At 42.0% G+C, this 26573-nt stretch overlaps 1 protein-coding gene across 3 annotated transcripts in view; it reads left to right on the top strand.

Annotated features, from left to right (window-relative positions):
* Positions 1-26573, top strand: part of TMCC3 (transmembrane and coiled-coil domain family 3) — a 271661-nt gene that overhangs the window by 63017 nt on the left and 182071 nt on the right. For 2 of the 3 annotated variants that reach the window (XM_043881447.1, XM_043881422.1), the window contains exon 2: positions 17494-17675. The exons of the other annotated variant lie outside the window; for it this stretch is intronic. In XM_043881447.1, coding sequence (XP_043737382.1) covers positions 17631-17675 — 45 coding nt within the window. In that variant the 5' untranslated portion in view covers positions 17494-17630. The remainder of the gene's footprint in view (positions 1-17493; positions 17676-26573) is intronic. 3 annotated transcript variants of the gene reach the window in all.

Raw genomic sequence — 26573 nt, 5'->3', positions numbered from 1 at the left:
GAGACTAGGGTTCTGGCTTCTGGCTTCCCAAGGTCTTTCACTCAAAGCCGTTTCATCAAATGAACAGAAGCTGTATATGCCTTTTGAAAGGCAGACTATGGAAGATTTATTTTTTTGCTTACTGGTCTTCTGTCCTCCAGTGTTTTCTTGATTTACTTTTCTTTTATTTCCTGCTGTTTTGCAAATTCAAGACTATACATCTTTTCAGTCTATTTAGCACCTATTGATCCTTTTGTGTGCATACCGAAGATTGCCCAGGGCATTCAAGTGCCAGTCAAGAATAATTACTGTGCCAGGTAGTGGAAATAAAAGTGACAACAAATGAACCCTTGCTCAGGACAGGGAATTGGGGGAAGTCTAGATTTGTTTCGTTATGCTAGAAAGAAAATACCACTTGTTAGAATGTTTCCTGTTGCAATCTTCTATTTTTCTATTTTTTAACCTCAATTTGCTCCTTCATGGGGGAAAAAGTCATATTTTAAAAATGAAATCATTTATTCAGTTGTTCTGAGCAGTATAGGTGCCATCTCTATTGTAGTTTACCAAGTAGCAAGAACTACAAATACAGTTGAGGAAAGTGAGTGCTGTGATGGAATAATTCCAGGGGCTGTAGGCATACACTGGGGAGGTACTCACTCAGTATCTAGAGGGAAGGGAAGTTTTCCCTCAACTCAATTCAGGTCACACTAGGGTGAGACCTAAAGGTGCTAGGAATTAGCTACAAGAAGAGTTTTCCAGTCAGAGAAAGCAACCTCCACAAAACTGATGGACAAAGAGAATGCTCATGCATTTGAGGAACTAAAGGGGGGTTCTGCTTGGTGGAGAGCCTGGAGGCAGTCTGGTCAGTTGTGGCTAGCTCACAAAAATCCTATGAACCACGTAAAGTTTCATTAGGGCATTGAGATGCCATTATAGGATTAAAACTGGGAAATGACACCTGAGATGTGAGTTGCAGAAGAGTCAAGCCGGTGAGGGATGGAGAGTGTTTCAACACATGCAAATGCCCTGAGGTGGAAAGAGTTGGCTGTGAATGATAAACCTAAAAGACCATTAGTTTGGTAGGAGTGTGGGGGGCGATGGGGAAGGGCCCTGTTGAAGGCTGGAGTCTCCACTTTGAGTCTTGAAGTCATTTAATGATTTTTTACTTTAGTCTAAGAAAATCATTACTTGAGCCTCTATGTAGCAGATGGACTTGGGGCAACAGTAGGAGATAGAAACCAGCAGGGAAGCCATTGTGGTATAGGTAAGAGAGGTTGACGCCTTGGACTAAGATCGTCCAGTGGAGAAAACAGAGAGGAGCGGCCCAATTTGTGTATAATTTAAAGTCCATTCTACAGGGCAAGAGAGAAGGATTAAGAGGTAATGAATTTCAGAGATTTTTTTTTTTTTTTTTTTTAATTTCAGAGATTGTAACTCATGCGGTTGTTCACAGTAGACTCAGGATGGTCTACTGAGTCTACTCAGATGGTCCTCAGGATGGTGCTGTGTAGTTTCCCAAATGTTAACAAAACGACTCATTGGCCACCTCCAAGGAGCTCCTTGCTGTGGGGCAGGAAGGAAGCCTGAGGTTCATAGTGCGATCATACAGTGTGTTTGCTTCTTGAGCTCAGTCTTCATTCTCCCTTTCTCTCCTCCTGGGACCTTTGATCCTTCGGTCTTGGTTCCAGTCTCTCGGTTCTAGTAGAGCAAGGGTAATCCCTCTTCCACGTGACAGGTACTCCAAGAAAGCTATCCTGTTGACTAGTCCTCCTCAAGGTACACATCCCCTTCCCTCCAGCCACTCTTCATGGGTCTTGCTGTTGAAGTCCTTTGTCAACTTGGCAGTCACCTTCCTTCTGACGCCTTCCATTGTGTGGTGGTGTCCTTCCTAAAGCATGATGAATTGCGTCTGGCTGTCACCTTGACGACAGAGATAAAGGCCTGTGGAGAAGGAGACACAACCTCTGTGTTTCGGTTTATAAAAGGTAACAGGTACTCATAGAAGAATATTGAAAAAACAGAAAAGTATAAGGAAGAAAAGTGTAAATCCCTGTAGTATGATCTTCTCAAGATAATTAGCTTAAATTTTGGTTTAATTTCTTTTAATTTTTTATTCTCTGTATACTTGTTAATATTTTTTGATGGGTAACCTATAGGTCTCTTTCTTTCATATTTAACTTTTTCATGTCATTAAAACTTCTCACCACCATTATTTTATTTACCTATTTCCTGAGATAATAAATTGTTTCCAGTTTTTCACTTTTATAAAGAAAATGCTTTGCAGCACATACAAATCTTGTTTGCATGTCTCATCTCCTTAGGATACTAGCATGGAATTACAGGATGCAAACATTTTTGGGGGGTTCTTGGTACATGTGGCCAGACTGTCTTCTGGAAGAGACTTATCCATTCCTCTCCATAGCCCCCTCGACAGGGGTAAGTGGATTTGTCCATTTCAATATGTCCTCACTCTGTCCAGAGTAGATGATAAATGGAGATGCAAGTCCCAACTATGAGGAAGGTCGGCATAGAAGGGACACCACCAATTCAAACAGCTAACATTTTTGAGTACCTACTTGTGTGCTGGTTCAAAATTGGGAAAGGAGTATGTCAAGGCTGTATATTGTCACTCTGCTTAATTAATTTATATGAAGAATACATCATGTGAAATTCTGGGCTGGATGACTCATAAGCTGGAATTAAGATTGCTGGGAGAAATATAAACAACCTCATATATGTAGATGATACACCACTCTAATGGTGGAAAGCGAAGAGGAACTAAAGAGCCTCTTGATGAGGGTGAAAGAGGAGAGTGAAAAACCTGGCTTAAAAGTCAACATTCACAAAACTAAGATCATGGCATTTGGTCGCATCACTTCATGACAAATAGAAGGGGAAAAACTGGAAACAGTGGAAGATCTTATTTTCTTGGGCTCCAAAATCACTGCAGATGGTGACCGCAGCCATGAAATTAAAAGACGCTTGCTCCTTGGGAGGAGCAAGCTATGACAAACCTAGACAGTGTATTAAAAAGCAGAGATATTGCTTTGCTGACAGAGGTCTGTCTAGTCAAAGCTATGGTTTTTCCAGAAGTCATGTAAAAAAGAGTCCTGAGTACCAAAGAATTGATGCTTTTGAACTGTGGTGCTGGAAAAGACTCATGAGAGTCCCTTGGACAGAAAGGAGATCAAACTAGTCAATCCTAAAAGAAATCAATCTTGGATATTCACTGAAAGGACTGAAGCTGAAGCTCCAATAGTTTGGCCAGCTGATGGGAAGAGCCAACTCATTGGAAAAGACCCTGATGCTGGGAAAGATTGAGGGCCAGAGGCTAAGGGGGCGACAGAGGATGAGATGGTTGGATGGCATTATTGACTCAATGGACATGAGTTTGAGCAAACTCCAGGAGTTAGTGGACAGGGAAGCCTGGTGTGCTGCAGTCCATGGGGTCGCAAAGAGTCAGATACAACTTAGGACTGAGCAGCACTTGTATACCAAGCACTTACTAAGTATGTCTCATTCATTTGTACTTAGTACTTCTCATGTAGACACTGCACATCAGTTGTTATTGGTGGTGGTGTAGTCACTAAGTTGTGTCTGATTCTTGCGACCCCATGGACTGTAGCCCACCAGGCTCCTCTGTCCATGGGATTTTCCAGGCAAGAATCCTGGAGTAGGTTGCCCTTTCCTTCTCCAGGTGCCGTTTCCTTTTCTAGGTGCTATTACAGGTAGAGAAATAGATACACAGAAGTTAAGTGATTTGCCGAAGGGCACACAGATAGTTTAATAGTGAAGGTTAATTCTGGTGTAAGTTACCGACTATTTGACTAAAAGAGACTTCAGTTTTAGGTTTTTTAAAAGTAAAGCTTTTTCCAAGTGTAACATACATACGGAAAAAGGCACTTGTCTTCAGTAGTGTTACTTAATGACTTAGCGTAGTTACCACATCTGTGATCACTATCCAGATGAAGAAATGGAATATTATCAACCTAATCATTATTCTCTACCTCTTCCTCATTTCTGATATTGTAGTTTAGTTTTTCCCATTTTTGAACCTTCTATAAATAAAATCATATTCTATGTAATACCCTCTTTTTGCTTCCTTCCCGCAACATTTTGATTGTGAGATTAATTTATCATATGTATTATTAACTTATCTGTGCATTTTTACTGCTGGAATGCATTCCTGCTGTGTAAGTCTATCACAATTTATCATTTTACTCTTGTTGAACATTTGTGTTGTTTCCAAATAATGAGCATTTTTGTATAGCCAAAGGCAGATGTGTTCTTCAGGCCGAGGAGATACTGTTCTGTAGTTCTCTATTTCTCCATGTCTAAAACATTAAAAACAAACTCACTCTTCTCTAGCCAGGGCAGCCCTTTAGGAGCTCCTTAGTAAAGGACTTAGTACTGTAGCTTCACAGTACAGCGCTCTAGTGATTTAAACCAGAAACACAGAACAGAAACTTGAGATGCCCCAGCTGCTGGTGAAGATGCAGAAACAGGTCTCATCAACTGTATATTTCATTAAATTAAAGAAAAAACTTTGTGTGTGAGAGAGACAGATAAGAGACAGTGAGAAAGGACACCCTCATGTACCTGGAAAGGCACGAAGGCTGGGTGTCTCAGTGGACCTGCTGAAGGAAAGGGCTGTAGAGCCTCCAGTCAGAGGACGTGGCCGCACTTCTCAGGGTGATGCTCGCTCCAGTGAACGGGTCATTAACTCTGCTGATTCTTTGGGAGGAGGAATGTTGCTCTAATTTAATTAGGAATCAGGGAAGCAAATGACAATCCTCTCCAACCTGCTGTGCTGGATGGAAGGATGCTACTGGGATGTCATTCAGGTCTTCCAGGTTTACGGGAGAAGAATGGGGGACAGATTCCAGGTGTCCTTCTGGGGAGCTGCCTCTCTACCCCAAAGGAGTGTGAACCCTAGAGAATAGGGTCGGAAAAACCTGGTCAGTCCCCCAAGTTAATCGTGTCTGAACTGGGAAGATTAGGAAAGCATGTGGGAAAAGTTAGAACTAAAGCCATCCTGTGTCATGGAGCCAGTTGACACCTGTTTTCCTGGTGCGGTTGTTAATAGCAGTACCTTCTCACTCCCAGAAGTGTCCTGATTTGTCCAATAAATTATATGGTCACCGACTTAGACACAGTCTTTGAGGCTCTGCTACTTACATGCACTGTGACCTTAGACAAATTTCTCCCCCTCTCTGAGCTTCATACCTGCCCCCCAGGGTAGTAGTAAAGATTAAATGAGACATTAGATGCTGAGCCTTTAGTCCTCCTTGGGCTCAGAAAAAGGACTTGGATTTGAAGGCATTTCAAACATTATCTTTGCTGTTGTTATCATCATAGCTGGAATTTTCTTCAGACAATGATAATAAAACTGCGAATGTCTGAGACAGCAGAGGATTGGGAAGCTGTGCATTTTCTCCATCTTACTTTCCAAAGAATTTGCTTTTCTTCTTCCCAGGATAAAAGAGATAATTAGTTGTCAGGGCTCTCCTTCAGGGTTATACCTCCAGATGAAGGTGCTAACAGCTTTTGAAATGTAAACCATCAAGACTGGATTTAAATGCCTCGGTTTTCACTTTATGGGGCTGATTAAGAAATCCTACAATAATATTCAGGATTTAAAGGGTGACATACAAAATAGTTTATTCTTCTTGTCCTACTGTACTTATTAATAGCATTTCCTTTCACTCTCAAATGTGTCTAAGCTTGGATAACAAACTGTATGGTTGTCTTGAATATTTAGGACTGTGTAAGCGCCTGAACAACAGCAAGCTTGTCTTGAGGTTAGGGGTTTTGGACTAGAAACAAGGCAAATATCCATAAACAGGAGAATATGTAAGTTAATTGTGTTATATTCCTACAATGGATTATTACTAAATATTGATGCAAATGAATGAAGTATAATTATATGTGTAAACGTGGATAAAACTTGAAAGATAAATATTGAATGATGCAGAAGAATGTATAATTTCATTTACATGAAGTTTAATAAAAATATATAATCATATACAATTATATGATTTATTGCTTAGGGATATATATATCCATATACATGTGGAAATATATATATATATATAGGGAAATTATAAGGAAAAGCAAAGGAATGATTCATTCAAAATTCAGATTGGCATTTGCCTGTGCTGGGTGGGAGCAGGTAGGGAAGGCAAGAAAGGGCTGGGAATCCTAGAAGGACAAAAAGGACTTCAAAGATATTGATTTTTATTCTATTTTGTAAGCTGTGGGATGGTGTGTGGGTGGTTTTTTTTTTTAATTTTAAATGTGTGCACCTGTTATGTACATTCTCTTGATTCCTTGAAATATATTTACCCCCCCACAAACACACAAAAACAAATATACAAAGAAAACATATACATAGCATAAAATAAAAATACAACACGATGTTTGTCATATCAAACTGTACACTTTGTGTGTTGTCTTGGGTGATTGTTCGTGGTTGAGTGAACTTAGGGAGATGGTGAGCTCTGGCTGAGCAGACAGCGAGGCAGTTTGATGCACCTTTGAATCTTTAAAACTAGTTTGGTCTTGTCTCTTTCTCCTGCTGGTGCTGCTGCTGCCACTCCTGCTAAAGCACTGGCATTCATCCAGAGAGCAGTTTGTTCCTCCCTTCCCTGGGTTGAGAAGATCCCCTGGTGGAGGAAATGGCAACCCACTCCAGTATTCTTGCCTGGAGAACTGGATGAACAGAGGAGCCTGGCGGGCTACAGTCCACAGGTTTGCAAAGCGTCGGACGTGACTGAATACTCATATACGACACACATATTTTAATTCTCGGAAAAGTGCAGTGAGATCCACTGTCATCTCCATTGTAAAGTTAAGGACAGCGGGTCTGTAGGAGCCTGCCCTTCGTCCTCTGCTGCCTCCAGGGCTGCCTGTGGGGGAGGCTAAGTCCACCCAACCTGGGTCTGAGCTGTAGGCACAGGCCTGACAATTTCAGGTTTGTAAAAGGCCTTCGCCCTTTTGTGTTTTTGACGGCGACATCGCTGTCAGGCTCTGCTTGCCCTGTGTCTCAGAGGCCAGTGAGTCCCTGCAGCTCTGCTAACGAAATGACTGCCCCCCTGGTGACCCTGGGGAGGAAGTTTCCAGCACCTGTGCATGTACTTGGTTGTGTCTGACTCTGCAGCCGCATGGACTGTAGCCCACCAGGCTCCTTTGTTCATGAAATTTTCCAGGCAAGGCTACTGGAGTGAGTTGCCATTTCCTTAAGGGAATCTTCCCTACCCAGGAGTTGAACCCACCTCTCCTGCATTGTCAGGCAAATTCTTTACCACTAGCACCACCTGGGAAGTCCCTTCTAGCTCCTGATATAGGTAATTAGGGAGTGGCTGTTTTATGCAGAGCAGACACTGAACCTCAGGGACTCTTGACCTGATGGATTTGGACTTAATTCTTACAAATGGGTGTGGAGGAGCTGATCTCTACAGGTTTCGGTGAGATTTGAGTTCAGAGACTTGGTGTGGCTATCGTAAGAAAAAATACATATAATGAAGGAAAAAAGGAGGGACCACTGTAGACAGAAGGAATTAGGTCTCAGCAGGAGGGACTTGCAGTTAGAGTTTGCTCAGGGGATCAGAAAGCACCCTGACCCCCAGTTTTGGATCCTTGTTCTGCCACTTACTGCTAGCTGTGAACTTTGGCAGGTTATATCACCTCACCAAGATCCTGTCTCCTCATCTGTTGTTTAGAGATGGTAGTACTATTTTGGACTGTTTGTTGTTTAGCCCCAAACCATTACTCTTTCTTTCCTTGTTAACAAAGCCACTTAAACTCAGGAAAGATGGGCCTCGTTTCTGGCCTAAAGGTGCAGACATGTGACCTTCTGGTCCATGAAATGTATGGGGAAGTCTTCTGAGAGGAATTTTTTTTCCCCTTGGGTAAGTAGGAGGTAAAAGAGGAGCACCTCTGCCTAAGCTACTTTCTGCTTCCTGCTTTGAGTGCAACAGTGCTAGGATATGATGCTTGGAGCTGCTGCAGCCATTTTGTGACTATGAGGCAGAAGACCAGGAAAATCAGGGATGCCAACCCCAAGTCCTACCATTACTGAACCCCCCTAAACACCTGGAACTGTTTCTTGTTATGCAAGGAAAATAGGCCCCTATTTATGTAAGCTTCAGTTAGCTATATTTTCTATTCTTTGTAATCAAAGAATGATTTAAAATGTATTTATTCCTTATTAAGTTCTCATGAGAATTAGACTGTATTTTTAACATATCTGGAACAGAGTAGATACATAGTGGTAGTTACTGTCATCCTTACCTCCACCATCACCCCCAGGGTGTCTCCAGGAGCAAGTCAGACTATAGGGGTGGCAGAAGAAAAGAAATGTTGAAGAATTTTGTCTCTTCTCTTCCTCATTATTTACCTTCCCTCTTATAAAAGGTTGTGCAAAGCATGGTGGGATGCCTGATATTGAAGAAAGAGTGTTAGGAGTGGAAAGGAAAAGAGGAGGGAAAAAAAGTAGCATTAGAGGGAAGTCAGCTAAGCAGTCTAGGCTCGTGGTTTGAATTTATTGCTCTCACATTTTTTTTTCCCCCAGAAATGGGATTCAGTTCTCCTGGGCCCCTGATCAAAATAAGCATTTTAAAAAATAAATGCAAAGATATTTATTTCTTATAGGCTTTTTAGCATTCATAGATTTTAAACACTGGAAATGGTAACACTCTTAGCATCTTTAATGGCTACTTCTTTAAACAGGTGCCCAGGGAATAGCATTTTTTTACACAGTAAACATTTCTGGTAAAGGATTATTATAATGAGGCAAAGTCTCTATTTTCAGCTCCCAGTTACCTTTCAATCCAGTTGCTGTCATTAAATGATGCTTGCATTTAGTTAGTGTGCTGGAAGTTGGAGAAATGAGTGCATCACCATCAAAGCGTGAAAGGCCAGTAATGTTTTGCATGATCATCACTGGAGTTGGTCCTCAGATTTTGCATCTGTCACTCTTGCCCTCCAGTGCCTTAGTTTGGGATTCTACCCGAACAAAGGTCTCCTTACTGGTTTTAATCCTTTTCAGACCCTGTTGTGGATTATCTAGTCACCCACTGTTACTTTTTTTTTCCCGCCACGACACTTTTTTGTTTTAAGCAGAGTGCCTGTGACAATTCCAAATGTGTCAGAATAATAAGGGAAAACCTACTTGATGCCACTGACAAAGCAGACACATTGAACTTGCCTTGAGGGGAAGGTTGAAAGACCCAGCTTGTCTTACTCACTTACAGTCAAATGGAGAGATGGAGATCCTGGTCCTGTTGAGAGATGAAGAGGGAAGGTCTTTGATCTCCTGCAGAACGGCTGTGTCCAGGAGAGGGGACGAGGTGACATGAGAAGATGGGAAGCCATGGGTGAGGTGGGTGAGTGAGGCTGCACTGTTGGATCTGTGGGTCAGGGGAAAATAAGGAGAAGCAAAACCAGGGCTGTGCTGAAAATATTTATCAAATGATGCAAAACAGTTACTGCTCAGTAACTACTAGAGCATGCCCTAGGGTTCCTAGGTCATGTGATACTATGTTGTGAGTTCACGGAGGAGGTCTGGGTGCTGGAGAAGAGACCAGTTGGCAACGGGACATAGAAGATGCTCGAGGCATAAGAAAATGTGGCAAAGAAATGACATGACCTTACTACAGCTTGCAAGCAGAACACTTAACTCTGAACAAAACCCTTTGTGTTGCCCAAAATGATACCGTGTAGGTAAAGAGCAGACAGGGTCTATGCCTTGTCTAGTGCCTGGCACATAGTAGGTTCTTCATGAATATTTATTGAAAGAATTAATAAATGAACGTGCCACCAAAGGATGTATCAGAAATCCTCCCTGTGTGCTAAGAGAATTAGTTTTCATGAGAACCTTCATTAGTTTTGCTTGGTTTGGTGGTGTTTGTATTTTATTTGATTTTCAAAATGTGAAACAATGGCATGGACAAAAAAGAAAAACATCATCATTTTATAGAGGCAAGAGAATAACTTTATATTTAAATAAACCAGAGAGTGGTTGAATCTCCTGTTATTTTCCCCTTTTGTAGTCTGTGTTGTAAAATAATTTATACGGGATAAAAATCTATAATCTTTACAAAGGCAGCAAGTTCGGTGTTACGAAGGGCATGCGTTAGATGGTTTGAATTATTTGTGATGAAGAATTAGAATAGAATGTGCATTTTTTCTGATGAGAAAACATGAATAGAAAATGATAGCAAGCACTTTCTAACCACAGGCTCTACATCAGAATGAAGCATGCTGTTTGTATTTTAAGGCCAGATGTCTCCTTGGGGAAGATCATGGAGGTGTCAGCTGTCATGGCAGAGTCTAGCAGAAGCTGTCACAAAAGCTTTGCGCAGTGGTTAGTTCTGATGAGCTCACATAGGAGGAGCTACATTATATGTTAGGTTTGGTGGAATATAAATTCCAGGGAGTTCATTTGACTTACCCTGTTGCTTGCTGCCAAGAATTTGGAGTGAGTTTCAACAGATGTATACTTATGAAGCTAGTAAAGTGGATCTAGCAATTGAAAATAAGAAGCAAGGAAAAGAAGAGAATACTAAAATAGTAATGCTAGCCATAAGTATTAAAATTGACCATAAGCCATAAGTATTAAAATTGATTGATTTTACGTGGAGCCTCGTGGCAGCCATGGCAAAAGAGGGAATGTGATAAGGCTCATAACTCATCCTTGTAGAAAGAAGAGAGCATACAAGTGTCTCATAGGAAGTATGCGTGCATACTAAGTCACTTCAGTCCTGTCTGACTTTGCGACCCTATGGACTGTATGCCCGCCAGGCCTATGGGGTTCTCCAGGCAAGAATACTGGAGTAGTTGCCATGCCCTCCTCCAGGGCATCTTCTCCACCCACGGATTGAACTCGCATCTCTATATCTTCTGCATTGGCAGGCGGGTTCTTTACCAGTAGCGCCACTTGGGGAGCTCCACAGGAAGTATACCTGTTCTAAAAGATTTCTAAAAGTTTCTTTAAATTTTTATTTATTTATTTTTGGCTGCAGTGGCTTTTCCTTCTGTGCATGGGCGTTCTCTGGTTGTGCACAGGCTTCTCACTGTGTTGACTTCTCTTGTTGCGGAGCACAGGCTCTAGGGTGCGTGGTCTTTGGGTTGTGGCACAGGGGCTTAGCTGCCCTGAGGCATGTGGAATCTTCTGGACCAGGGATTGAACCCATGTCCCCTGCATTGGCAGGTGGATTCTTATCCACTGGAGCAACAGGGAAGTCCCTCAAAGATGGCAGTTTTAGCAGCTGTTATTTGGGAACTGATGAGTTAATTATGATCATTCAGTTTGCTTACTTTCACTTTTTTTTTTTAACTCTTGAAGTTACTCCTTTGCCTCCTAGTCTCCTCATTGTCAGTGATCTATTTATTTTTAGAGCCATTAAATGATACAGGTCAGGAGAAGGAGGTAAATTCAGAACAGTTAGCTTTGTAGCTGTTTTACAGTTCTGGTTAGAGTCATACATGAGGCGTCATTTTGGCTAAGTTGGTACTATCTGTTGATTTAAATTTCTTTTTTTGTTCTTCAAGCCCACAGAACAGAGAATTATTTTGACTTTATATAAAGCCCATCTAGCTTTCTACTGGTCTGGGGACTGGAGCACCTATCCCAGTTGGTCATTGTTAAAAAGTGTAATTCATGTTTTCATTATATGCATTTAATGTATAGCTAATAATAATCAGTAAAAAACTTCTGTTCACTTCATAGGATAAAGTTTGTACATGGATTTTATTTTTTTTTTTTTTTTTTTTTTTAGTGGAGTGCAGTTTATTATGCCGGCGGGCCCAAGGCAGAGTCTCCTCTTAGCCAAGGACCGGATTTTATTTTTAATGACCGTATATTGTAGCATTTTGTTTACTAATTCTGTAATTCAGTTCTGTACGATTAAGTATTGATTTTTTCTTATTGAATACTCTTCAACAAATATATTTGTACATATAGTTTACGTCACTGTTGAAGACAATTCAGGTTATAGGTTTATTGGATCAAAAATATGCCCCCTTTTGCCAATGCATTACTTTCTGAAGCATGAATGAACTTTCTTTCACGTCATCATCCACAAAGGAGATAAAAAGAGCTGTTGATGAGCTAGTTATCTCCAAGCAGTTTATCAACAGCTTTTCATTTCATTTGTGACTCACTTCTGAATACTGGTTCTTCCATTAGTTTTGTAAATCTTTGCAGCTAGAGTTCTGCAAATTTTTTGTAAGTAGCATTTAGTGACGTCAGTGATACCTTCCTTTTGAAATACTCGTTTGTTATATTTTGAGTTTTGAGTATATTGCCTGTGGTGGCAGAGACTGCTCGTTATACTTAATGACTTCATGTTCATGCTCTTCTTATCGGAGCTCACAGCTCTTAGTTGGGCACAAGCCGTCCGGGATAAAGACTACATTTTGTAGCCTCCCATGCAACCAGAGGAGACCAGGGAAGCAGTTCTGGCTGATTGGATGTGAGTAGAAGTGTTGTTTGGTACCCTGCAGGATGTTTTTGAAAAAACTGGTGGGTGCTTTTTGCCCTCTCTTTCTTATTTGTTCCTTCTTCCATCCTTGAGCCTGGAACACAGTTATGATGACTGTAGCCACCATATTGAATCAGGAGAACAAGGTCGACACTCAAAGGGGGTACGAAAGGTGACCTGGAAGGTTTTGGGGTCTATGAGGACTTCATGGCCTGGAGCTAGCATGCTCAGCTTTGTGCTGCCTGCTTCTGGACTTTCACACACAACAGAAAGGCGTTTTTGTTTTGTTTTAAATCATTATTTGGAGTCTCTATTACTCACAGCTGAATCTAACCCTAACTGATGACAGAGGTTCATATAAAAGATCCTGTGCAATTTAAGTGTTGCAGACATTATTTGACATAAATATTTAATGGTTAAGCTGAAAGTTGAGACCAAAGTAAAAGCAAATTCCAAGGATTCCAAGGATTTTCTCAATTATTTTCTGACTCCTTTCTATTTAAAAAAAATCATGTTGATGGTTAAGAGTTGTGTTTCTTGAACTCCTCTTCTGTACTCACCTCACTTAATTCCCTGTGAGAGGGTACAGTTGTCAGGGGTCAGGGGAAAATGGAGTCACTGCTGATGGGTTTAAGATTTTGTTTTGGGATGAAAATGTTCTGAAATTAGATTGTGTTGATGGTTGCACTATAATAAACATACTAAACCCACTGAAATATGTACTTTAAGTGGGTAAACTTTATGTTTTATGTAAGTAGTATCCCAAGGAAGCTATTAAAAACCTTAGCAGCACTATCAGCGTTTTACAAGCTGAAGGTGTCGTATCATGAAAGCAGTCTTCTTTTACCCTCCATAGCATAGAATGCTATACTTTTTTGGAGAAGAACTTAGGGAGTTGGCATAAAAAAATACAAAGAAGAAAATGAAAATATCTTGTTTTCCAAGTTGTAAGAAAGAAAAGAAAATTTTGGCACTATTTATCCATTTCTTAAACTGTAGCATTTTGTTCTTTCACAAGTGAGGACAAAGTTAATAAAATTGAACTTTGTGTCAGAGGACTGTAAAAAATCTGAAAGCTATTTTTGCTCTGTCTTTCCCTTGGATTGTAAGTCTTTCGCTACCAAATTTTGTACACCCTTATCACTATACATGGGCTTTCCTGGTGGCTCAGATGGTAAAGAACGTTCCTGCAATGCAGGAGACCTGGGTTTGATCCCTGGGTTGGGAAGATCTCCTGAAGGAGGGCATGGCAACCCACTTCAGCATTCTTGTCTGGAGAATCTCCATGGGCAGAGGAGCCTGATGGGCTCCAGCCCATGGGGTCGTAAAGAGTCAGACATGACTGGGCAACTTAAGTACATCACTGTACATGCTCCCATATTGCTTTACGTCTGTCCTGTATTATATGCATCAGAAACTTCCCAGCTAAAGGTATTTCCTTCTTGCCTATGATCCTCTTCTCTCTCAGTTGGTGTTTAGTCTCTGCTGTTCAACTGAACTTTGATAACCAGCAGTCTCTCTTCCCTCTAATAAGCCAGTCTCAGGCAACAGTAGGTGTGTTTAAGGCTCATTAAGAAAGATTTACCCTAAAAAAAAAATTAAAAAAAAAATTAAAAAATAAAAATAATAAAAAAATTAAAAAAAAAAAATAAAAATAATAAAAAAAAAAAAAAGAAAGATTTACCCGTTAATCTTTTGAACAGGTTTGACCTGTTCAATTAGTTTAGATCTGAGGTTGTCTGTGGATTTTATTTATCATTTATTTACCATTCCTAGCTTTGTTTACCACATAAGCAAACATTGGTTGGCCTCTCCTTTCATTCCCCCTGGCTTTTTGTGTCCCACCCCTACCCCCACCCACCCATCCCCACCCCTCACCCACAGGGCTTTTTGCCTGGGTACCTGGCTCCTTTTCTTCATCAGATTGTGGAATCCTGGGAGGACCAGGGACAGCTTTCAACCACTCATGGCGCCTTGCACTGCGTAGGTGCTTAGTAATCATTTGTGGAATGAATAATTCTGGGTAGATAGAATAGGAAGTGAGCCACAGGACAGCAGTTCCTAGGTGGTAGTTTTGTTATTTAATGTCTCTGCTGAGAGAATGTTACACAACCAGCTGAGAGAAATGCATACTGCTCACTGTCTGATGGGCCATGACATAGGTTTACAAGCATGCTAACATGGCATTGAAGCACATGAATGAAACCACAAGAATGAAAATAATGTTTTGTGTTTCTTCCTGACGATCTGTGCTTAAAATTTTCAGTTTAGAAGCTACCGGAAGCACGCTGAAATGTGAGCTCTGGATGTCTTTTTCCTTTTGCATTTTTTTTGGTAGGGTTGATCGAAGCCATCATCCTGTCAGATGGTTTGACCCAGAGGAAGGTAAATTCAATCCAGAGTTAAGCACAGACTGTTTTTGTTTTTGTTTTTTTTTTTAAAGGGGAAGATAACTGTTGTGTTGGTTTCTGCATTCAACAGTGCAAATCAGTCATAACTATATATATCCCCACCCACTTGAGCCTCCCCCACCCCAATCCATCCCACCCCTCTAAGCCATCACAGAGTGCCAGGCTGGGCTCCCTTGTTACGCAGCAGCTTCCTGCTAGCTGTCTGTTTTACACATGGTAATGTATATCTGTATATCTGTCAGTGTGACTTTACCAGTTAGTCTCACCCTCTCCTTCCCCTTCTGTGTCCACCGTCCCTTTTCTACCTCTGCTTCTCCATTCCTGCCCAGCATAGACTTTTAAAACAAATGTGTTTGGTATTATAACTTGATTTGAATTGGCCATTGAGAATGTAAATGATTCTTCTCAAGAAGAATCCTGTATTTTTACACTGTTTGTTAGAACTAGGATACAGACTTGTTGGTCTTTTAATGCACCGGAACCTGGTGGTCCGGAGTCGACAATGAGAGAGTGAAAGAAGGAAAGAGGCTAATATTCCCTGGGTTACGCAGATGGCTTTCCCGCTCCAGGGAATCAGCCAGAAATAGAGAGAGAGAGAGAGAGAGAAAGAAAGAAAGACATGGGGACCCAAGCTCTGATGGAGGAAAGGTGTTTTAATCAACATGGTGTGGGCATATATACTGTCTTACAAGGTAGTTATTCTCAGCAAAGATAAAGATTAAAATTCCAGACTTACAAAACATAAGGTGATTCCTATCAAAGAGAGAGAGTTGCAAGCAATCACTTTTTACCGTATGGTTCATAAGAAGGAAGAGGGTACTTATCACCATATTGAAAAACTAACGAAGGACATGCCTGGATTCCTCAGCCCTGGGAAAGGCGTGCGTCTCCTCTTAATTCCTGCATATTCAGTACTAGACAGTACTTTGGATATTTTGGGGGACAGTTTTAGTTGTCACAGTTATGGCTGTTACATTGTTTATGAGTTGGATTTCATTTCAGGATAATAAAGTTAACATCATATATGGAGATAATAACCATGAGGGTAGGAGGACCCTCCTGTTTTCGTTTCCATGGTGCCTAATGCCAAATAAATGAATAGATAAGTTATACAACTTCTTCTGCTATGTTTGTACATAAGTTATTATTGGCATGTGATGACATTAAATGATTAGCTCTTATCTCCAGCCAGAGGGTACATATGAAAAAACAAAAGCAAATTGGAGAATACATTGTTCGTTTTGCTTTCTGTCTTCCCAGCCCAAGAAGCCTGTGGTTTTAGTGCCAGTCTGTTGTGGGTAGACAGTAGTTCTTGCTTCCATATCTTTTTAGCATACTAGGGCCATTAGAAGCAGAGGGAATATTTCTGTGTGGACCCCATTGAAGTAGACGAAATATGATTGATTATATTTCATCTTTTCTAATTATTTTGAGGATCAAATGTGGAAATAAAGTGAACTGAGTCATTGTTGTCGTTCATTTGCTAAGTTGTGTCCGACTCTTGGTGACCCCGTGGACTGCAGCATGCCAGGCTCCCTCTGTCCTCCACTGTCTCCTGGAGTTTCATGTCCATTGAGTTGGTGATGCTGTGTAATCATCTCATCATCTGTCGCCCCCTTCTCCTTTTGCCTTCAGTCTTTCCCAGCAACAGAGTCTTTGAGTGTCTCTGACTCAACTGCAAAGTGGAGATAATGCCAGCTTAGCATTGCCCTTGGAAGTTTTAAGTAGGGTCACATACATAAACTAGGTAAAGCAAAATGTAACAATGATCTATCCACTATCAATTATTTATTTAATTCTGACTTCCTGCCATTAAATCTGCTGCCTAACCAGCTGTCTTACTGTTTACTGGATATAGCTGGTGATGTTCTATCTTTACACTCCAGACCTCACTGTGCTCTCTTTCTGAGCCCTTGCTGAAATTTTTTTTCATCTTCTCTTCATCTTCTCATCATCTGCCCAGTCTGCTCTTCCCTAAAAATTTCTCTCATCTAATCTGACACAGGGGCAGCAGGAAGTGCCTTCTCCTGTTAGTCTTCTTTTCAGTCATTTACTTCTTGGAACGGTTGGTTTTCTTTCCACACACGTGTGTCTTAGCACTCTCTGGGATGGAAGGCATGGGGCTGCACTGGAAAATAGCACTCAGTGGTAGTTGGTTGATTTTCCACAGCCAGGAGACATGCTTGAGAATAAAGCAAGCCAGCAAACCTAACTCTTGCTTCCTTGAAGTTGTGTAACCAACCAAGCAATATAGTTACATAGTCACAGACCTTTAGAACAGGAAAAAGCCTTAGAGAATTACTCTTATAATAGACGTTTTCTATACTTTATATCCATCCTTTGTTTCTCATAATAATATTCAAAGATAAGTATGGTTACCCACATTTTATAGGCTTGCAGTCTAAGACCAAGAGATATTAAGTCACTTGCCTAAGGTCACTCATCAAGAAGTAGAGAAGGCCAATTGGAACCTTTCTCTCTCTCTTCAAAACCCTTGTTCCACCATTTTATTCTGCTTCTTTAGGGAAATAAAATTATATCATCACTAGAAAATAACATTTGGCATAAGAAATCTCGAAGAGTCAATGTTAAGTTTTTTTGTTTTTTTTTTTTTAAAGCATGAAATAGCAATCTTCTCCTGGGTCGAGGCAGCTGAAATGTAGACACTGACCAACAGGTGTGAGATGCCCACCATTGAAGGCCACCTGGTGTTTTGGTAGGATTTCGAAGAAGGGGAGAAGGACTTCATCCTCAGATGTCATCAGAAAACCCAGAAACACGTATGGAACACAGTAAGCAGGTTCGGATACCACAGTGTCAAGTGTATAGCCTCTGGGACCAGACTGTGCGTTTGAATCCCAGCTCTACAGTTCTTTCAGCTGCGGGACCTTGGCTAGCTTCCTTCTTTACATTCCCTGTGTCTCACTTTCTGCATTTGTAGGATACGGGGATGATGATAGAACTTGCCTCTCAGGGTAGTTGTGAAAAGAAAAGAGATAATACATATCAGAACAGTACCTGCCGTATCACAAGGGCTCAGTAAGTTTGGCTGTTACGGTTGTTGATCTTGAGGCTGAGGAAAATATTGTACAGAGAACTTTAAAAATTCCTACTGCTCAGAAAGGGCCAGAAGCTGCCGGCCTGGAGTCAGTCTGAGATACCTGGTGGGCGTGTGATCAAATGTCTCCTAACTCCACGGAGAGTCCCCCTGAGGTCCCCTGTGCACGTATGTCTGGCAGCCCTCAGAGCAAGCCGTTCCCCTGTAACAGCAGTAACAATTCTCTCTGACTGAGAGACAGGCGTAGACAGGTGCTAGGCGGTTTTGTTATTAAAAGTAAATAGCAACACATTCTATTCTTTCCCCCAAGAATTCAGAATAATATGACTTCCCAGGCGGCTGTCACTCAATGCCGTCTTCTCTCGGCTCCTGAGAAGTCCCAGGGAAGCCCTGGAAAGGCATGAATCGTTTATGAAAATTTTGTATTATATTTGCTGATTTAGGATCCTTCCTAAAGCCGGGCTTGCCTGCTTTTAGGAGAGTGCTTCTGTTATTCACGGGCCAAGGCCGTGTGGGCCTGAAGTTTCCTGTTTGGCTGGCAAGGTATTGAGGAGGTCAAGGAACGTTTCCCTGATGAGACTTGGGAAACAGTAAGGATGAGGCCTGGAAAGGAATTTCAGCCTGTTTCTTCCCTCCGCATTCTGCCAGTTTTGGCATGGAGCTCGTCTCCTTCCCCACTGGAGAATGGAAGTGAGGGACCAGCTGACCTGTTGATGTGTTGACACTTGATCATGTGAAGTGGGAAACAGCAATTATCCTTTCATCAGCTTTTAAAAAAAATTGATTTATAACATTGTTCCATTTCTGCTATATAGCAGAGTGAGTGAGCTTTACACATACAAACATTCTTTTTAAAATATTATTTTTCATTATGGTTCATTCCACGAGACTGGGTATAGTTCCCTGGACTATACAGTGGGGTCTTGTTTTTTATCCATTCTGGATGCGATAGTTTACATCTACCAACCTCAGATTCCCACTCCATCCTTCTCCCTCTGCCTTGGCTTGCCTGTGAGTCTGTTTCTGTTTTGTAGATAGGTTCAGTTGTGCCATATTTTAGATTCCATTATAAGTGATATCGTATGGTTTTTGTCTTTCTCTCTCTGACTTATTCACTTAGGATAATAATAGTTGCATCTGTGTTGTCATCAGCTTTTTTTAATGTACCTTATAACACCTGTGTAATTGTTTTCCTTTTCATAAAGGCCTTAAAACTGCACTGCTGGACGTAGGCACATGGCCCTGCTGGTTATGAGCTTATATTGCTCTGTGGCTTATGACCTGAAGCTGAGGTGATAATAACCCCGACGGGATTATTTTTCACCATGCACTGCAGAGAGGGTCCTTACCTACCCTTAGTATCCCTTTCCCTAGTATTCCAGCATCCCTTTCCCTAGGATTCCAGGAGGCCCACAGGGCCACCGTAGTGCCTGATTTCTGGGATGTGAAAAAGCTGCTGTTTAGTAGGGCTTGTGCTGGGCAAAACATCCATGGTCTCAGAAAGATGGGGGTGAAGGGACCCTGGGAGCTCACTGCCCCAGCTGCTTCCCAGGACTTAGCACATCTGGAAAGGCTGCTAGTATTCTGGGGACAGCAGCTCTTTGCGTTTTCCTCTGCTAGCCTGGGGGATGTGGGGCCATCCCAAAGCAATGGAGGTCAGGGAGGCTGCGAGAGGGAGAGGAGGTGCCTGACTCACCATCTGTTCTCTGAACAGTGCTTGAGAGGATTTCTCATAAATTGTACACCGAGATGGAGAAAATGAGCAAATGTTCTGTTTTTATTTCTAAAGGTCAACTTCGTATCTTAGCCCCTTTTGTGCATTGATAACGTGACAGTCGTTGATCGCTTACATCTCTCATTAAATCCTCACGACTTTGTAAGGAAATTGCTAGTACCCCCATCTTTACAATAAGAAAATCAAATCTCAGAAAGAATAGCTTTCCCACTGTGTCACAGCTGGTGAGAGAAGACGCTGGAATTTGACCCCGGGTCCAGCTGAACATCATTCATTTTGCCATGATGCTCTGCTTTCTCTTGGCTTTGCCTCCTCTGTTTTTCTCCACCTCAGTGCAGACACTGCGTACAATATGTTAAGACCTTTCATGGTCTGTATTTTTGCATTGGGGAGGTTATGTAAATTGATTGTTTAACATTCAGCTTTCTGGGCTCGGAGGTTCATGTCCATCTAGTTTCTGCATCCTCTGAAAAGGAGGAGCCCCTCCCTTTTGAACAGAACACGTAGTATTCACAGGTCTGCAGCATGCCCAGCAGAGCCCTGAAGGAGACTGTCTTGTGGGGACAGCTTACCCTGGGGCCCTGCTCCTGCTCTTCCACGCCCCTGTTCTCCCTCCCCTTGATCATGGCTACCACTCCCCTCTGCTCCTGAGATCTTAATTCCTTTGTTTCTATCCAGCCCAACCCCTTTCTAGAAGCACATCTAAGGAATAAATTAACATTTTCAACAGAGCTTTTGCTCAATGGCAGGGAAAACCAAAAGAAATTAATAACAGTAGAGAAATTTTTTTTTTAAACTGCATGTTGCTATTTCAAAACCTATGAATTTTACCAGGCACCTAACTCCTTCCTCTAAAATAATTACACTTCAGTCTTTAATAAATGTGAACAGCTTCCTGGCCCTTTGCTAGCCTATAGGTGCCATCTTATTTCCCCAGCACCTGGGATCTGGTTTATTTGTCACCCCCTTTTTTCTGGAATACAAATCTTTTTCTCTAGATAGAGTCCTTGAAGTCAATTCTAGTTTCCAGTCTGAGGTCTAGTGGTGGTTAAAAAACATGTCCAAAAATTCTCCATTTAAAAGGTAGAAGAGATTGTCTTCCCCTTAGTCATGGCCTGTGCTTAACACCTCACTACTTCTTTTTAAAAAATATTTGTTTGGCTGCTTAGCGTCTTGGTTGCAACCTGAGGGATCTTCGTTGGGTCCCTGGTTGAAGGACAGGGACTCTCTCTAGTCGTGGCACATGGGCTCAGTAGCTTGCAGTGCGTGGGGTTAGTTGCTCCTGAGCATGTGGGATCTTAGTTCCCTGACCACGGATTGAACCTATGTCTCCTGCTTTGCAAGGCAGAGTCTTAACCACTGGACCCCTAGGGAAACCACCCCCCCCAAAAAAAAACTCACTTCTAGTTAACAGAAAGTTGAGGAAGTGATGACGTCAGACTTTGGAGAGTAAGTCATAAAAGGCACGGTGGCTTCTGTGTTGCTCTCCTTTGAAGTCCTAATTCTGGGGGAAGCAGCTGCCATGCTGTGAGGATGTTGACTCCTGTGGAGAGATTCCCAGAGCAAGAAAAGGAAGGCTTCATGCCAGCAGCCGTCTTGGAAGTCGATCTTCCAGCCCCAGTCAGGCCTTCAGATGAACACAGCCTCAGTTGCCACCTTGACTGTAAACTCCTGGGGGATCTTATGCCAGAACAGCTCAACTAAGCTGCTCCTGAATTCTTGACCCACAGAAACTAAAAGATAATAAATGTTTACTGTTTTATACTGCTAAGTGTTGAAAGTAGCTTGTTACGTAATAGCAGATCATCAGGAAGTTTACATCTAATTTTCAAATGGTGTTTGGGGCAATGATTGTTATACACAATTTTCACATCTTTGCTTCCAGTTTCTTCTCCTTATGGTTAGGAACTTAACTAGCTGGGCACATTATTTAAACTAAGCTTCAGTTTCCTCCTAAGATGGGGATAATAACAGGTTCCACCTCGGTGAGTTGTTATGGGTATCCTGGTTCCATAGGAGGGCGCTCAATAAATGGGTAACTTCTAGTATAATTAATATACTCTCAATGAATATAATTCATGGTCCTTCTTGCTTTCTAACAGTCCATTCTTTTTTCTTATTGCCACAGCTTCTCACTTCCTTGAGACACCTGGTCAGAAACTCCCTGTAACATGGGCATGGGTCTCTGTGCTTTTTCCATGTTGTACTGTGATAGACTGCTTATGGATCTCTCCAGCTGACAATCGTGAGCGTAGGAGGAACCTCCTGTCTGTCTCCATGGGGCCTGAAAGTGAAAGTCGCTCAGTCGTGTACGACTCTTTGCCACCCCAGGGGCTATACAGTCCATGGAATTTTCCAGGCCAGAATACTGGAGTGGGTTGCCTTTCCTTTCTCCCGGGGATCTTCCCAACCCAGGATTGAACTGGGGTTTCCTGCATTCCATGGTGCCTAATGCCAAATAAATGAGTAGATAAGTTACACAGCTTCTTCTGCTGTTTGTACACAAGTTGTTATTGGCACTTGATGTCGTTAAAGTGATAAACTCTTATCTCCAGCCAGAGGGTACATATGAAAAAACAAAAGCAAATTGGAGAATACATTGTTCATTTTGCTTCTGTCTTACCAACCCAAGAAGCCTATGATTTTATTTCGTGGTGGGTAGACAGTAGTTCTTGCTTCCATATCTTTTTAGCATACTGGGGTCACTAGAAGAAGGGGGAATGTTGCTGTGAGAACCCCTTCAGAGTAGATGAAATATGATTGATTATTTGAGGCACTTTAAATTTGAAACTGTGGTTCAGATTATTTATTGCAGCACAGGTTTTCAGAAAGAGGGCATTAAATGTGAAAAGGCAGCATAGAACAGAGAAAGTGAATGGGGTTGTTTCTGACCTAGGTCCAAATCCAGGTTCAAGAATTTATGAGCAGTATAGCCCACTCAGTATAACCAGGCTTCCATGAATCTTCTTGCCCCATATTCCCTCTCTTTGGGGTCTGTTTATTCACTAGACACTTAACAGGTATTTACCATGTGTCAGAGGCTTCCCTCATAGCTCAGTTGGTAAAGAATCTGCCTGCAATGCAGGAGACCCTGGGTCGGGAAGATCCACTGGAGAAGGGATAGGCTACCCACACCAGTATTCTTGGGCTTCCCTTGTGTCTCAGCTGGTAAAGAATCTGCCTGCAATGCGGGAGACCTGGGTTTGATCCCTTGGTTGGAAAGATCCCCTGGAGAAGGGAAAGGCTACCCACTCAAGTATTCTGGCTGGAGAATCCCATGGACTCAATCCATGGGGTCACAAAGACTGAGTGACTTTCACTTCACCTCACCTTACCATGTTTCAGTCAATGCTGAGCATAGCGGATATACCAGCAAACAAGACTCCAGCCCCACCCCTACTGATTCCTGAGGACTGACAAGTTGTGGTCTACACAAGGGGTGAATGGGTACCAGGCAGCTCCTCATGGTGGCATCATTGGGTTAAATTTCTCTCAGTACAAATTCTAGGTCAGCTGCAGCCCCTGGTGATTGTATCTTTCTAGGTGGTAGGTTTGGATGCTATGGAGCAGTCCATTATGGTGTTTACTTTCAGTTTTGCTTTGCTAAGGAAAATCTGGGACTTGTTATTCTGCTGTTAAAATGTTAATTAGTTATACTTGAGACTGTAAACATGTAAGCCCAAATTAGTGATTTTAATACCTCTTTGCTGAAGCCAACTGGGAGGGAGAGCCAGATTGGTGGAATATGAGCCGAATGCTTTATAATCGAAAGCAAAGTGATGCCCAGTGGAATTTAACCAAGGAGGAGGGACTGTCACCATGATAAATACACAAACCAGTCAGGAGTGTCCTGGAAATTGGAAAAAGAGAACTTATTCATCTGGCTCAGTGTCTTTCCTGGTACTCCTTAACAAAATTCATCTGTTCAGTCCATCTAGTCTGTCCAGTCCACCCATCCATCCATCCATCCATCCATCCATCCATCCAGTCCATTCATCTATCCCCTCATCCATCCTTCCACCATCAAGTGCCTGCTGTATATCAGAAGTAAAAGTTTTCTTTCTCAGGAAATCTGTGATCTAATTATTTAATAGAGATAAAAAATTGACAGTTTCAACATGGTATTATATATTTTTAAAAATATTAATACCCAGTTTAGTAAAAGAAAAAGGAGATGACTGGGTTTAAACACTGATGCTGGAGTGTTAATCGATGCACTTGTTCTGGAGAGCAATTCAGTAATACTTCCAAATGCTCTAATTTGTATTTCCATTTGTCAGGCAGTTATAGGAATCTGTCTGGAGCATATAATAATGGAAACATATGTGGAGGTAAAAGAATGTTTATTATTGTTTCTTATGATAGCGAGAAAAAGGGAAACAAATGGAATGTACAGTAATAGGAGATTAGTTAGTGATGTTAGTTTGGAGATTCAGTGAAATGCAGTGCAGTCTTGAAATAATATGTTTTGGAAGAAAGTTTAATGCCACATTGTTAAATGAGAATAGTAGGTCACAAAATCGTAATAGTATACCAATTTTGTATACTAAATATATGCCTAAAAGCTCTGCTGACAGTGGCTATCTCTGAATTAATCTTCAAATTTTTGTTCTTTGTGAGTTCCAAGATTTTCTTTTTTTATTATTAATTATTTTTTTTCATTTATTTTTATTAGTTGGAGGCTAATTACTTTACAATATCGTAGTGGTTTTTGCCATACATTGACATGAATCAGCCATGGATTTACATGTGTTCCCCATCCACCTCCCTTCCCCCAAGGTTTTCTACAATGAACGTGAATTACCTTGGTAGTTATGAAAAACCATTAGCAATAGGTGTGATGACAGTGCAGCTCCCCTCAGGGGCCTGGCCAGGTGCTCTGGGGCCCTGAGGTGAGAACTCGGGAGCAGAGCTCGGCTGAAATGAAGCAGTTCTGTCTCTCATGCTTGTGCGTGTTCATTCACTCATTCAATACACACCCACGTTTACACGTGTGAGTCAGGCAGTAAGATCAGAGAGGGCGGCAGAAGCCGGCTTACAAAGAGCTCCACAGACCATTCTGGGGCTTGGATTTTATTCTGAATGAGGTGGACAATGTTGGAAGGTCTTGAACTGAGGAGTGGTGTGCTCTGATCACTTCAGCTGCTCTGAGCCACCATAGGCAGACGTGGGGAGAAGGCGGCCCATTGAACGTTTGGAGGGCTCGAGTCCTGGGCATTGCCAAGTGGTGTCCACTTAAGCCATGGCTCCGTACAGTCAGGAAGGTGGCTGTGAGTCCCTATGTCTTGCCAGCTTTCTCTGGCAGCCCCAGACTTCCTTCCCCATCCTGCTCTGAGTCCTGGGAGATGAACTGTGAACCAGCTACCAGGCTCCCTCATCCTCTGGTTTCCCCATTGGTTTCAGCCAGTGAGAGTGGTCGGGAGAGAAGAGTCACAGGAGAGTAAATTTCCCCAGCTTCCTCCCTCTTAAGTCCCCTCTGGCTCCCGATTCCACCTTGACCACAGGTTTCAGCTCTGGTGAAGGAGATTCTCTCCATATTCCTCCCTTCTGGGACTTCAGCAGTTCCTTCCTTCACCCTGTCAAGCCTGGAGTGGTGACTGTCCCTATGGTTGTGAGTTCTGGCCTCATGCCCTGCCCACACCTTTGTAAATAATCCCTTTAGTAATCTTACTTCAGATTATATAGTCTGAATTTGCCATCTGTTTGCTGCTGCAACACTTGTCTGATAATCCACCTTCTTCCTGGTGGGATTGGGAATGTTCTGACTCAGCAGGGCACCAGGGGCTTGTCCACAGGAATCCCTAGCCCGGAGTGGCCTGCTGGTTAGAGGGACATCCCAGAATAGGTGTTGGTAACCGTGATTCCAGGTGAAATCTGGGAAAGCTGATGCCCTTGAGGTCATGTCTGTAAATTGTTGTCTGGGTCCCTGTCTGCCCCAGGGATTTCCCCAGACCTTGGGAAGGAGAGTTCCTTCTGTCCTTTCCCATCTATTCGCATCCTCAACACACACTAGATTCAGAAGGACATTAACCTTCACCTGTACTTTGAAACCAATGAACATGTCAACAGGAGGTGGTAGGGTGGTAGCACTGTCAGGAGCTTGGACTGCAGCGTCAACTAGACCTGGGTTCAGATCCTGCCTCTGCTGTCTGCTGCTGGGCAACCTTGAATGAGTTACTTCACCTCTTTAGTCTCTCTCTTTGTGTATTTGAAAATTTTACAATAAAGAGTTTGAACTTCATGCATCAATAAAAGTTTGGGGGAAGATGAGCCCCCAGAAAATCGCTCTTAAGTCTTCTTTCTTCTTGAGAAGCAAACGAATGCATAATAAACCCTCCTTTCTTTGTGATGTTCACTATTCAGCTGCTCACAGTTGTTAAGATTCCTTTCAGAGGCTGTTTTGAAGTCATCTGTCAGCAAGGAGTGGAGAAGTGTTTTGCTACGAAAGCAGCAGAGGATGTTTTTCTTAATGACTTTTAAATTATATTCTGCTTTGCACTTTCTAAAATAATGTCTTCTAAGGAAATAAGCTTACGGGATGGTATAGTTTGCTTTTATTTTTTTATTTTTATTTTTTTTCATAGTTTGCTTTTAAATTGGGTTGCAGACAGAAAATCTAGGAAAGTGGTACAGATGAACCTATTTGCAAAGTAGAAATAGAGACAGAGACATAGAGAACAAACATATGGGCAGCAAGGGGCAAAAGGGGAGTGGGATGAATTGGGAGATTGGGATTGACATATATACACAACTGTGTATAAAATGGGCTTCCCAGGTAGCACAGTAGTAAAGAATCTGCCTGCTGATGGAGGAGACATGAGCTCAATCTCTGGGCTGGGAAGATCCCCTGGAGTAGGAGGTGGCAATTTGCCCTAGTATTCTTGCCTGAAAAATTCCATGGACAG

The sequence above is a fragment of the Cervus elaphus genome, chromosome 3, assembly GCF_910594005.1.
Source record: "Cervus elaphus chromosome 3, mCerEla1.1, whole genome shotgun sequence".
In the NCBI taxonomy this organism is placed as follows: domain Eukaryota; kingdom Metazoa; phylum Chordata; class Mammalia; order Artiodactyla; family Cervidae; genus Cervus; species Cervus elaphus.
The sequence above is the reverse complement of the archived record's forward strand: the minus strand, read 5'-3'. Positions and strand labels throughout refer to the sequence as shown.